Source organism: Varanus komodoensis, unplaced genomic scaffold, assembly GCF_004798865.1.
Source record: "Varanus komodoensis strain SLA01 unplaced genomic scaffold, ASM479886v1 scaffold15, whole genome shotgun sequence".
NCBI classification, from domain to species: Eukaryota; Metazoa; Chordata; class Lepidosauria; order Squamata; family Varanidae; genus Varanus; species Varanus komodoensis.
In genome coordinates, this window is record NW_025335440.1 from 10,973,120 (window position 1) to 10,986,644 (window position 13,525).

The 13,525-nt window shown below is 44.8% G+C and overlaps 1 protein-coding gene across 4 annotated transcripts in view; it reads right to left on the bottom strand.

Annotated features, from left to right (window-relative positions):
- Nucleotides 1-13,525, bottom strand: part of PRKAG2 (protein kinase AMP-activated non-catalytic subunit gamma 2) — a 240,642-nt gene that overhangs the window by 89,332 nt on the left and 137,785 nt on the right. For 3 of the 4 annotated variants that reach the window (XM_044424712.1, XM_044424714.1, XM_044424713.1), the window contains one exon: nucleotides 1,448-1,665. In XM_044424712.1, coding sequence (XP_044280647.1) covers nucleotides 1,448-1,665 — 218 coding nt within the window. Of the gene's footprint in view, nucleotides 1-1,447; nucleotides 1,666-13,525 lie in introns of those variants that run through there. The other variant, XM_044424717.1, reaches the window with a different exon arrangement.

A 13,525-nucleotide genomic window follows, 5' to 3' on the forward strand; every position in this document is an offset into this window, starting at 1 on the left:
ATGTTCGGACCGTCATTTTCCAGAGAAATTCTCACCAAGATGGAAAAAGACCTCACTCATCCCAGACTGTAGGACACGGAACAATGAACTTAAACTAGAGCACACCAGGTGCAGGCTAGAGCAAGGAAGCTAACCAGACTATGCGAGCAGTAGGCAGTGGAACCAGCTGCCAAGAGAGGTCGTGTGCTCTTCCACACTAGAGACACTCAAAAAGCAACTGGGCAGCCACCTGAGTGGGATGGTGTAACTGGTGTCCTGCACCAGCAGGGGGGTTGGACTCGATGGCCTTCTTGGCCCCTTCCCGCCCTGCTATTCTATGATTCTGTGTACTGTGCAATTTCCCTGCCAAAAGAACGCTTGGGATTAAGGATGAAAACATTGCAAGATCTTTAATGTTTGAGCTGAGTGCGGGTGGCAGGGAGTTAGTATTTGGTATGTTCAATTATTGGTCTGCCTGCATGAGGCTACTGCTGTTCCAGGATTCAAGAAGTCTGTTAGTGACTGCTGAGAGTTTTTATTCAAACTGAGAATGTTTAAAAGGAAGGATGGGGCATGTCATATGCTCGAGGAAGCAAATTTGCTTTCTGAACACTCCAGGGAGATTAATTATCTCAATAAACCAGAAGGTGAACTTCAGAGAGAGATTCCAGCACAGTACTAAGCAGAACAGGTTGGTCTGAGAAAGGAACCCATGTTTCCGGAAGAGGCCTACTCCCACATTACAACAAATGGTGTGTCCTAACAAATGAAACACTCTTAGTCATTATTACGATTATGACAGCTGGGGAAGGTGCACCAAGTGCTCACCATGCAGGGCAAAATTGGACAGAATGAAGCTGTGGTGACCAGTGCAACGCACTGCTACTCAGAAACGAAGCTTTCAGGGCTCAGAGGGGTTTACTGTGCAGTGTTCTGCATACAGGGCTGGACCGGGATTCAGGAGATCCAGGTTCCAATTAGTGGCTGAATACTTTCATAGAGCATAATCATTATAATGATATAATCATAACCGTACCGTTGCTACAACGGCCTTCATGCCTTGCCGGTATGGTGTTGGGGTTAGGATACTGGCCTGGGACTTGGGAGATCCAGGGTGTTGTCCCTACAAGCCATGAAGCTCGCTGGGTGGGCCAGTCACTGTCTCTCAGCCTAGTCTACCTTGCAGGGATGTTGTTGTGGGGATAAAATGGAGAGGAGAACCACCCTTGGCTTCCTTTAAGGGAAAAAGGTAGAATATAAACATACGAATAAACAAATGGGTGATGGAGATTCCAGCCTAAGGAGCCTGAACTAGGAAATGAGAAGCCTAGGGTTCAATTCGTAGCCTCAGTCCCTTACTTGCCTACTCTGCAGGGTTATTCTGAGGATTATAAATGATCATCTGTGTTAAGCATTCAAGGATTCAAAGGCCAGCACTAACAGGGAAGGAAACAGGGGTCATACTTACTGTTTTTGAGGTAGTGCAGAGGCTGGGGGCGGGCGTGGGGGGCTGGGCCACGGGTTGCCCTGGAGGCAGGCCGAACCTCTGTCCTGTATCCGGTGGCGGGGAGGACGTGTGGATCCGTGCCTCTAGCCTCTCCGGTTCATGTTTGTAGGATTCGATCGGAAATGCCGGCTGCTTGGTCACTTGTGTCGGGGTTGACGGAGAAGAGGACAGGCCAGAGGCTGTGCACAAACGAAGGGACAAAAAACCCACAATGTTACTAAACCTTGATGTACATGCAGGAGATGAGTAATGACTTTATCTGCACAAAGACCCTGAACTTTTTGCTCTCTAAACGTACAAAAATCTTATTTTTCACCTTATGAAAGTTGGCTCTTCTTCTCCGTTGGCATACCATGCTTTTAAATGCACCCATTTTAACCCTGGCCAATGAGTTTGTTTGTGTTACGGCTTCAGTCACATCCCAACACATGCATGCATAGAGAAACCAGTAATTGCTCAAAAGGGCGGCAAAACTAGAAATCCCCCAGCTTGGATCTTTAGCACCATACGGATAGTGAGCATCATCATCAAATGCTTGGGGAAATAACACTGCTTTCTTCGAGAGCTCTAAATTCCCTTACAATTCTTAGTGTGTGTGTCCACCCTTGACAACTGTTGGGGGGGGGGAGGAAAGCGGAGGGTTTCCCGGGCAAGAAAAGTCAACTTGTTATAGAAAGGAGCAGTGCAAGCTGAGACAATATGCATTTTCAAGCCTTGTTTTCCATGCAGAATTAACAAGCGTCTTCAAGGGAACTTCCATCAGGTTTCTTTCCTTTCCTTTGGTCTATCAAGAGTTTCTTGCAGACAGCATGAGGTATAATGCCCTTTTCCATAGCAAGAATTGCTCGGTGGACAATGGCGGTGGGTACTTTAAGAGTTACCTCTCGAGCAGAGCTGACAAACCTATGGCACATGTGCCACAGTGGGTTTTGGACTGCAATTTGGGTGCTTGGTCTCTAAAAGGTTCACCATCACTGGTTTAGGGTTGGAAAAATGAGGTGTCCTGGCATGCTCTTGATGATTGGAATGTGTTTAGAATGGACAAAAATGATGAGCTGTGCAGAAAAAGCTGCTCGAGGAAGGCTTTTTCAAAATCGCATTATTTTCAATGGAACTGTATCCCTATATGAGGGTTAGGGGGGTGCACCAGGGCAGGGTTCAGCCAGCGGTGGTGAACCTATGGCGTGTGTGCCACAGCGGCCACGCAGAGCCCTCTCTGTCGGCATGTGAGCCAAATCGCCCCAGCAGCTGAGCATTGGATAACTGCGCACAGAGGGGCCATGCGCATGCTCGGAAAGGTTAGGGGTTCCAGGCGATGACGTCACGATCCGCGACAGGTTTTATTGCAGTGTTGGCACTTTGGGATAAGTAAGTGGGTTTGGAGTTTCCGTTTGGGCACTCGGTCTCTAAAAGGTTTGCCATCACTGCTCTGGAGGCTTTGCGCCAGCACCATTACTCCAGCTTAGCTCAGCCTTTGCAAACAGGGGCTGTATGATCCTTGGCACTACAGGTTCTGTGGATGCTTGGAGACCACATATCATTACTTCAGAGCGGAGGTCTCCTTGAACAGCCATTTGGGTTTATGCAATTCGTCACCGATAACATGTAATAACTGGTAAGGTGCTAGTTTCAGAAAAATGTTAACCCCATTGGTGTGGAAAGCACCTGTTACCCTGATGTGATAATCTATGGGTAACAGAACACCTCAAAGCAGCAAAGACATTGATTAAAAATCTAATGTGGTACAGTGGTTAGTGTTGGGCTGGCACCTGCGAGATCTGGCTTCCAGGCCTCACTAGGGCCTGAAGTTCACTGGATGAATTTCAGCCAGTCTCAGACATTCAGCCTAGCCTACCTCATAGGGCTGTTGTGAGAAATGGGGAGCAGAAGCTGGTAAGCCACCATAGTTTCCTTGCAAGAGGGGGAAGACAGGAACAGAAACACTTGTTTGACCTCTCCTAGGAGACTTTCATTTGTGACATGCTAAATAAAATGGAGGAGAAAACAGCAACCCCTTTGGAATGCTCTTACATGGGAACGTACTGTTATTGTTGCTGCTACATTATATTCGTATCCTTTTCTTTCCCTCTTGTGAGGAACCCAAGGTGGCTTACATAATTCCATCTTATCCTCACAATAGCAACCCTGCGAGGTAGACTGAGAGTCTGTGACCGGCCCAAAGTCATCGCATGAGCTTCATGGGCAGGTGGGGACTGGAACCCTGATCTCCCAGGTTGCCAGTCCAACGTTCGAACCACCACACCAAGTTGTGAAGCTGCCTCAGACTGTTATTCCACTGGTCCACCGAATCTCGTATTTTGTGCTCTGCCTGGCAGCACTACTCTGCTGTTATTCACTAACAGTTTAGCCATTGCTTTGCATGGGGCCTTTTAAAGGGCCAAAATGCAGGGTATCAATGCTTTTATAAAGAACATGTCTCAGGGAGAGGTCCCTTTCTCTTTTTTTCTCTTTAATTATTTTTAATGGGAAAGAAAGGGGAGTAATAGATGGAAAAAAAGAAAGAACCAGCATGCTAGGAAATGCAACAGGAAAGAGAAAAAAGAGGCAGATGGGCAAGCAAGAGAGTGTGAAGATGGCAGCTGAGAAGGAAGGAGGCGGGCTGGCACTTCCTCTCCAACGTGTAAACGATCGAGGCTCCAGGAAGGCCACACAAAACTGAGAGGAGGGGGCTGGCAGCGGCTGCTGCAGGAGGAATAGTCGGGGAAGCCACTGCTGCTTGCTTTCTTGCTGCATTTGGAGGCATATACATTTCCTCCAGTCTTGAATCATATGGTGCAAGGCCAGGGGGTGCTCTTTTGCAAACATCTATAGCAGGTGCTATGCATGTGTACTGAGCAGATTCTAATGCAAGGATCAAATGAAACCTATGGTTGTTATTTCCTTCTTTGTAATTGGTCCTGTCTGTAGGCCTTTACTTGCAGGATTTTAGCAGGTTCCACCACTTCTTGCTCACGAGTAATCCCTCTGCCTTCGTTTCAATGTGTCGTGCAGCAAAAGCCTTTCACAAGAGGGCAAAGCACGCCAGTCCTATGCAGAGCATTGTGTGTGCATGGAACAGGAAACAGAAACGTGTAATCATGAGAGGTGACAACGCACGCAGAGTCTGCATCCGTACAGAAATCCCTGTCATTTGGGATAGCCCCACGAGCACCCAGAACGGTGGAAGCAGAAATGCTCTTGGTTGGGTTGGTTGTTTAGCACATGCGCTTGGTTTTGGTGGGTTGCCATGGGACAGAAAAGGACACACTGAAGCAGGAAGCAAGCAGCCAAGCTACAGACTCACTAATCATGCCGGTGCAGCTGAGCTGGAGATCTTTCTTTGCTCCAGTGAAACTGCATGTAATCCCAATTTAAGTCAGGGCCAGCATAGCTGAGAGGGAGATGATTAAATTTCCCCTCCTCCTTCCTGTACTTTCCTGAAATTCTACACAGGCATCCCCATGGAGGTTGATGGAAAAATATTTCCACCAATGCAAATGGAAGGGAGGTTTTTTGCTTTTTAAACCCCTATGGGGGCATGGGTGGAATTTGTGGGAGTTTAAAAATGGGGGGAAGTGCTAATTCTTTCTTTATCGATCATGCCTGTCACCATCTGAACTGGAATGGTGCAGAGTTACACTGAAGTTTAAAAAAAAATCTGGCTCAGCTGCAGCTTCCCAATTAATCTGCAGCTCCAACCCTCTTTTGTGTAGTCGTCCACATCACTAATAGTGTTTAGTTCCTTGGAGTCTTGTTCAGTTTAACATTTCCTTTTCCAGTGCACTGCTGTAGAAAGCTCTCTTTTTTGCTAGAGGGACAATGATCAATCACAGAATTTAAGAGTTGGGGAGAATCTTGGAGCTGCTTTCGACAAACACCCTGCTCCAAAGAGGAATATGAATCCCCTTTTTTACATGTTCAAAAAGGCATGGAAATTGCCTCCATCACCTTCAGATGGCCTCCTGGGCCATCTAGTCTGACCCCAGCTCCAACCAGCTCCAGTCATAACATGCCTACAACATGCACGTCCAGCCTGTCCTTAAGCACCCTCAGCAATGGGGCTTCAACCACCTATGGGAGCCCATCCAATAACCTAGGAGTCCTAACTATCAAGTAGTACTTCCTGGTATCCACCTTGAATCTTGGTTCCCTGAGCTTTGCTCCTCTGGAACACATCCTGCCCTCCACCGCAGAGGAAAACAGGTCACAACCCACCTCTGTGTGACACCCCTCACATACTGCATGTTGTTAATAGGTCCCCCCGAGTCTCCTCTTCCCAAGGCTGAAAAGACCCAGTTCCCTCAGTCTCCCCACATAGGACTTACCCTGCAATCCGGCCACCATCCTTATGGCCCTACGCTGCACCGATTCCAACCTTGCTATATCCCTCCTGTAATGAGGGACCCAGAACTGAACCCAATGCTCCAGCTGTGGGCAAACGAGTCGCACAGAGTGGCAGAAATACCGCTCTCGATCTAGAAGCCACGCTTCTGGCTATGCATCCTAGGGTGGCGTTCGCCCGCTTGACCACTGCGTCACACCGCTGACTCAATATCTGCAGATGTCAGAACCAAGACTCCTATTTCTGTCTTAAAGTAGATGCTGTGCATAGATATGAGCTCAGCTTGAGACAGCAGGACACAAATCTCTCTCTCATCACTGTCCTCAACCTCCGCTGTGTATGAGGGACCCGGCTCTCTAGATGGCGAGAAAAGATCGCTCACAGCGCAATCCCGCAATGCAAAGAGGGACAACTCCAGGGACTTCAGGTGCCAATTTCAACCTGCTTGAACCTTCTGGGATTTGCACTCTTGCCATGTGCTGCTGAAATGCACTGGTACCAGCAGCAAAACAAGCGGTGGTTTGCTGACAAATGTTAGCTGAGCACAACAGCGGTGGCCTCAGAAGGCACAAAACAAGCTCTCTTTCTTTTAAAGCCGAACCAGGCCTTTTTCGGTCGACACTGCAGTTTGCCACCAACACCTGGGGTGCTGAAACACAGGCAACGTATGGGCCCCATGCTGCCCACCATAGCAGGACACTCTGCTGTATTCCAGGAAGCTCACTCCCAGGGGAACTGGGTACAGGATTGTAGCCTTGCTCACTTGCGCAACGTTTAGTTATCAAAAGACTCAATACATTCCTTTCTGGAACATCTCTCGATCTATTAAGTTTTTATGGGCACCTAAGTGTGCAGAGTGATTGAGGTTTGGGTGAAAGCTGAAATGAGGAAAATAATAAACCACTGCATTGCGATGGCTGCTACGATGTGTTTAGAACAAGAGCTAATGGACAAACAAATCAAATAAATGGACTTGGAAAGCAACAGCTTGTGCCAAATAGAAATAACCAGACACAGGAGTAAAGCCACACCAGTAAATAAGTAAGATCAATGAAATAAATACGTTTCCAGAAGGCTCCTAGCGCTACCAACTGGAATGCATTATGCACCTCTTGTTTCCCTTCAAAGATTTTCAGCAGTAACTAAAGAGATGGAAGAAATGGTGAGATAATGCAGGAGGATTAAGAATGGAAGAAGGCCGCTTCCAAACACCGGTCTAACATTTGGTTAATAAGGCACACCGATGCTGCTATTTACACTGTGTCTGGAAACAGCCTTCAGGTTCAGCCTCTTCTAGAAAAGCTGAGAGCTGTGCATAAGCTGCTTTTTCTTATTTCTACTTTGTATATTGACCTTTCTCCCACTGTTGCTGACTGACTATGTGATACGATAGAGAGAGGAGCTGTGTAGGGTAGGGAAGAGTTCCTCTTCTTCCCTTGCTTTAGATTTTCTTTGCTACAGATTTTAGGCTGTATCTGCAGTCAATCACTCCTGCATCTCCCATCTTTCACAACTGTAGCCTCTCCTTTCCTGGCATAGCCATGGAGCTGAACATGCTGCCACCCTCGGATCTAAATACTTTCAGTACCCTCTAAGTGTTTGCTTACCATTTCTGTGCCAAAGCCTCAAACAAACAGCTATTCCGTTCAGCAGTATAAGGGCACAGTGTGAAGTGCCCTCTTTTCTCAGAATCCTTCTATAAATGGGGACAGCTCCCCCCACACCTCTTCCCCGGTTTGCATTCTTCAGCTAGCAATGAAAACAGAGGAGTAGGCACGCAATGGCTGGTGAATGTTAAGTAGAGTCCGTCTCTTGTAGTGAAACCGAATAGGACTGGCTACTTCTTCGTTAGACTGATTCACTGCAAAGAATGCCAGGCATCTGAGCCAATCACTGCAAATTTCATGCTGTAACAGCTGACTGTGGTGGCTTAACAGCTTTTACCAAGCAGCAGGTGAAAAGCATGTCAAACATTTAAAATGAAAGGAGTTTGGGACCAGCACACTGCATATGGAAACTAAGAACTTCATCACAATCCTGACAAAGTGGCCAGATTGCAGCTGAGAAACATTGCATTTCCCTTTAAAAGTTACCAGCCAGCAGGAGGTTATGGGACTACAGGTAGTCAGTCCCTGGGTTAGGGACAAGTTCCATTCCAGAGAACATCCTTAAGTCAAATCTGTATGTAAGTCGGATCACGTATATAAAAAACATATGGAACACTTAAGAAACACTTCCATACTCACTAAAACAACTTTCACACAAGACAGCATTTTAATAAGGCTAATAATACAGTAATATTAAGTTAACTACAGGTATTAGAGAGAGAGAGAGAAATAGAGAAAGAATCTGTATATAGGTGTGTAGGAATACAGTACAGTTCTCTTAACAGTTTAGATAGAAAGATATAAAAGCAGTAAAAGTTTATTAAAGGTTAACACTTCTTGAGCTAACATTAAGTCTAACATTAACTGGATTATGATGGAGTATGGGTTGTTCATAACCTGGATGTTTGTAACCTGGGGATTACCTGTACAGCTTTTCCAAGGGAAGAAATACATGGGACAGAGTCAAGTTTGCTGCTGACCCGATAATGTCTAGCTTAACCATAGCACAGGGATGAGCAACGGACATTAAACAACACCTGTAACAATTTATGAAGGAAAACAAAAGCATAAAAAATAAAGAGAATATTGGCAGCAACCTCAATAAACCCACTAATCAGAGAGTTTATTTTTTTCTCTTCTCTTTCACAGTCGTACTTTCTATTTTTTCTTCCTTTTCTTGTGATGTGTTTTATATTGTTTTAACAATTAATGTTCTATATTGTAGTTTTATATTTATTGTATTTTTATACTTGTAAGTCATCCTGAGCACTTGAAGTGATAGGACAGGGTATAAATGTTGTTGTTGTTGTTGTTGTTGTTGTTATTTAACCAGTAGTGAAAGCCTACTAAAATAAGATGGCCTTCTCTAAGGCTCTCAAGTCCAGCGGAGAAAGGGAGAAAGGGCCTTTGCTATCAGGTGACTCTGCTAGAATCAGGGCAGAGATGGGGCAGCCCGTGATCCTCCAATTGCTGTTGGATACCCAACTCCTGCAAGTCCCAGATAGCATGGCTCATGGTCATGGATGATGGGAGCTGAAAGTGCCATTCCCATCTAGAGGATGTCAGTCTCCCCAGTGCTGTCTTAAGGATGTACATGAACCTGGTTTACCAAATAAGCGTGCAATTTCAAGTAGCAGATGGTTTCTTCCTGTGCACACACAGGATGGATGCATGTACACACCAATAAGCACACACGAACCAGCCTTCTTGGGGCAGAAGATCCCTATTTTGGGTGCTACAACCGAGGAGGCCCCTGTTCTGCATTATGTAAGATCGTAAGAATGGCCATTTTGGAGCGGATGAAAGGCCTACATATTTATGTGCGTGCATGTGAATGTGATATTCGTCTTCAGCCAATGTTTACTAGGAATGTTTGCCGCACCCCTGCCTTGCCCAGGGTATTTTCCCACAAATTGGAAAGTCCATTCTTTTTTGTCTTCTTATTAGTGAATGAACATGAGTGAACACATCCAACTAACCCTTGAGCTAACACATCCTTGGCCTCTGTTAACATCACAACGGCTGAGACAACAAAACCCTGACATGCTGACCTCCAAGTCTGTCTCTTACGCATGAGCCAGTCACTCTAACATTGTGTCACTTGCCCTTCTTGCACTCTGTAGGAAACAATGCCTACAGATCTTGGGCTTTATTTACATAGCACATCATCTGTTTTTTCAGAACAGAATAATTCACATTTTTTCATTGGTGAAGGCTTTAAAGAAGCACAGTACACTGTCTTACAGCTGAGCCCAGTACGCTTGTGTGTCACAGTTGTCCAGGTTGTGCGACCAGGAGCATCCGTCACAACTGATCCCATGTATACTCAAGCACAATATGGCCCTAATTTTTCTGTGAGCAGAAAAGCCAGATACACTTTCTCTTACATACCATGCAAGTTCAGGAAAGCAGCAGTGTTTTCCTCTTATACTGCTCATGTATTTTGCATCCTTTTACAACTTTGAGTCATTTGCAGGAAAAGGAAAGTAATTGTTCAGGGAATGCATAGCAAACTTGTAGGCTTTGTTGCCACAAGATGGGAGTGGGGGTGGGTGGCATGTTAGATAAATTCATGGGGGACAAATCTATAAATGGCTATTAAGACAGGATAACCACAGGGAACCCCCCAAGTTCTGAAGCACTGTACCTCTGAACACAAGATGCTGGGAACTGTCAAACCGGGAAAGGGGAGCTGCCTGCTGACTGGTTAATATGGGAAAGAGGATGTCAGACTATATATACCCTTGGCTTAATGCAGCAGAATAATACTTGTATTCTTACTCCATTTCCATGAGTTACAGGGAACTGCAGGGAGATACATCAGTGCTGATGCTCCATCCCAAGCACCAGTCATTTTATCCAGCATTTCTTCTGGCTTCTCAGATTTCACCAGGCATTACCCACACTTAATTTGCATCCATCAGGACTAGAAACTTAGCGTTATTATAAATGAAAGTTTTGGCTCTCAAGAACACTACAGGCTTTGCAGGATTCTGAGAGATACAGCTCTGCTTATACTAATCATCAACCCCTCCCTGCACACCCCTTAATTCTTGCAAAGGACAGCATACAAATACCTTAAATAAATAAATAAACAAATTCTTAGGTCTTTTGCTTGATGTAAGTTTCCAGCAACTGAGAAGGCTTCCTCCTTCAAAATAAGGTACAAATAAGACCAGTTCTCATGTATAACAATTCCCAGTGTGTTTGGATATTTACACCTAAATATGTATGCACAGGATTCCATGGAAGGGGTTTGCTTCACGTGCCAAAAGCCTCCTTCCCTCCCGCCCTCTGAAATCGCTGCAAAATGGCCAGCATGTTAGGCATGTCATCCAGAACATGGCTTGATAATGCATGTAAAACCATTATGCGATCTGCTTGGCATGCATGCTGGACATTTCTAAAGATGGAAAACAGGCCGGTGCTGACAGCCGAGCAAGGGTATTTCTTGGGTTATATGCACAGCGGGACAAATTCAGAGCAATTATGTATGAACGCACATGCATTTCTAGGGCGTTTTTCAATCCAAGAATTCAAAAATGACTCCCCAAGTAAACTGATATAACATCAAGGGACATTAATAAGTCATCAGATCGGAACAACAAAACACAGAGCATTGACTGGACAGATGGAGAGATCATTTAAAGGAGCAGATAAGGGTGGTAAGTTTCCAGATGTTTTGGACAGCTATTCCCATGGACTCCCGCCCACGCAGTCTTGGGTCAGGAATCCTGGGCACTGAATTTCCAGACATCTGGAAAGCTTTTGCTGCCCACCCTGGTGAGGACAATGCTGAACTAGGCCACCCAAAGGTCTGACTGTGGGGATAGCAGCTCCTTATCTTTAGTCAGTGGTCCCATTCTGCGGTTTCTGCTCGGTCCTCCAGGGTGTGGCACTGATAGATGGAGAGGCGGATACTGTTGACTATTTTTTAGACTTCAGTGCTCAACTTCTAGTAATCCTGGGATCACGCTGGAAGCAAAGCCCAATTTATAATGTCTGCACTGGATTGACTGAATAAATTCGATAAAAAAGAGATGCGCTGAAAGTGTATGGCATGTTCTGTACCATCTAATAGCACCTGTGCCAAATGAATTGCAGTGGGTGGTAACCAGGCAAAACAGCTTTCTCAGCGGCAGCATCCTTACCGCTGGGGAGGCTGGCCTGGCACCCTGCATTTCTGCCTTTTGGGCAAGTACTTCCTTCTTTGACCTCCTGGACCTTTAAAAACACAGACAGTTCCATCTTGGAATCTGAACTGGCCTGATCCTGCATTACCCATTTTTATCCAATGCTGCTGTACTCAAAAAAACAATTTTTGCCATCCTGCCCCACTGCTCAACAATAAATACTTCAATACACAGTCTCAAAAGACGCCTCAGTGTCTGGTAGTGAAGATCAAACAACACACTTCATCAGCGAGTAGCTGTCAAATGTAATCTCTGTATTTTATAGACTTGTCAGAGTGCCTCCCTAGCTTTGTAAGTTCACACATGTCACCTTTCTATTTACTTAACTTGGCAAGCCTGTTCAAGGTAATTTTAATTTAGAAGGTCTGTCAAATGTATCTAATTAGAGTGAAGTGTAACTCTTTCTTTTATGAAGCTGTGACGTGTATCCGATCACTTCCCTATCCATATCAAAATATCCAATCACCTTCCTGGGTATCCTTTGTGCATTCTATATAGCCCTAATGAAATTAGCATTGGGTGTTCCTGCCTTGGGCACCCATGGATCCATGTGTTTAATTGTGAATAAACCTAATTGCCCTCACAAGAAACCGATCATATGAGCCTTAATTGCGGATTTCGGTGTGACACTACTATTCCATTTTATGCAATGGTGCCACTTTAACTGAATGGTGTAAGCCTCTTGATGAATTATGAAAACATTAAATAAAACAGAAATGCAATTCTCTGCAAGTTGAGACTTTTGCCTGTCTAAGCACACAGGCAATTGCACCCTAAATGTACAGAGTAAACAATGCACAAAAAGCTTTGGAGTGGATCCCATTCCACTTAGTGGGGCTTATGTAGAACTAATAAGGGCTATTTATTGTAAGCCGCCCCGAGGCTTCGGCGAAGGGGGTGGCATAAAAATGTTTTAATAAATAAAATAAATAAAATTTACAGAGGGAAGGGGGTTGGTGGAGCAACACACACACTGTTGGCAAAACAATATGGCGTATTCAGCATTCCCACAGAGGTGACATGGAGTGTGAAAAGTATGAATCAAGGCAAACCGGACATCAGAAAGCAAGAAATGGAAAGAATGAACATCACAGTACTTGGTGTGAGTGATCTGAAGTGGCCTGGAATGGGACATTTGCAATCAGACAAATAAAAAGTGTTTTACTCTGGCAATGATGAACTGAGAAGAAACGGAGTGGCCCGAATACTGAGGCAAGATGTAGCACAGGCAGTAAGAGGCTATAAAGCAAAACCCAACCAAATGATACCACTCAGAATTCCAGGAAAACCTATCAACATCACCAACATTCAGGTCTACACTCCTACAAAAGATGCTGAAGAAGAAGAAATTAAAAACTCGTATGCAGGTATTCAAAAGGAAATTGATAACACACCAAAAATGCTGCTAACCCTTGGTGACTGGGAAGCAAAAGTAAGAAACTAAGCAGAATTTCATGTTGTAGGAAAATCCGGCCTACAAGTAAGAAATGAAGCAGGTTAATGACTTGTAGAATTCTGTGAGGCCAACAAGCTGTTCATTGCAACAATGCACATCAAGCAACTATTCAGTTGTTTGCATACATGGACTTACTATATGGCCAATACAGAAATTAAACAGATTATATAATTGGAAGCAGAAGGTGAAGAAGTTGCATACTCACTGCCAAAACAAGAACAGCAGCAGACTGTGGTAGTGACTGTTAATTCTTAATTTCAAATCTCAAAGTCGAGCTAAAAAAATTACCAACAGAAACACAGTGCCAAAATTTAACTTAAGCAAAATCCCAAAGAATTTAAAGTCCCAATAAAGTTCAGATTCGCATTACTCAACTTAACTGACTGTGAGCCAGAAGAACTGTGGATTGAAACCAGAGACATTATTAAGGAAGAATGCCAA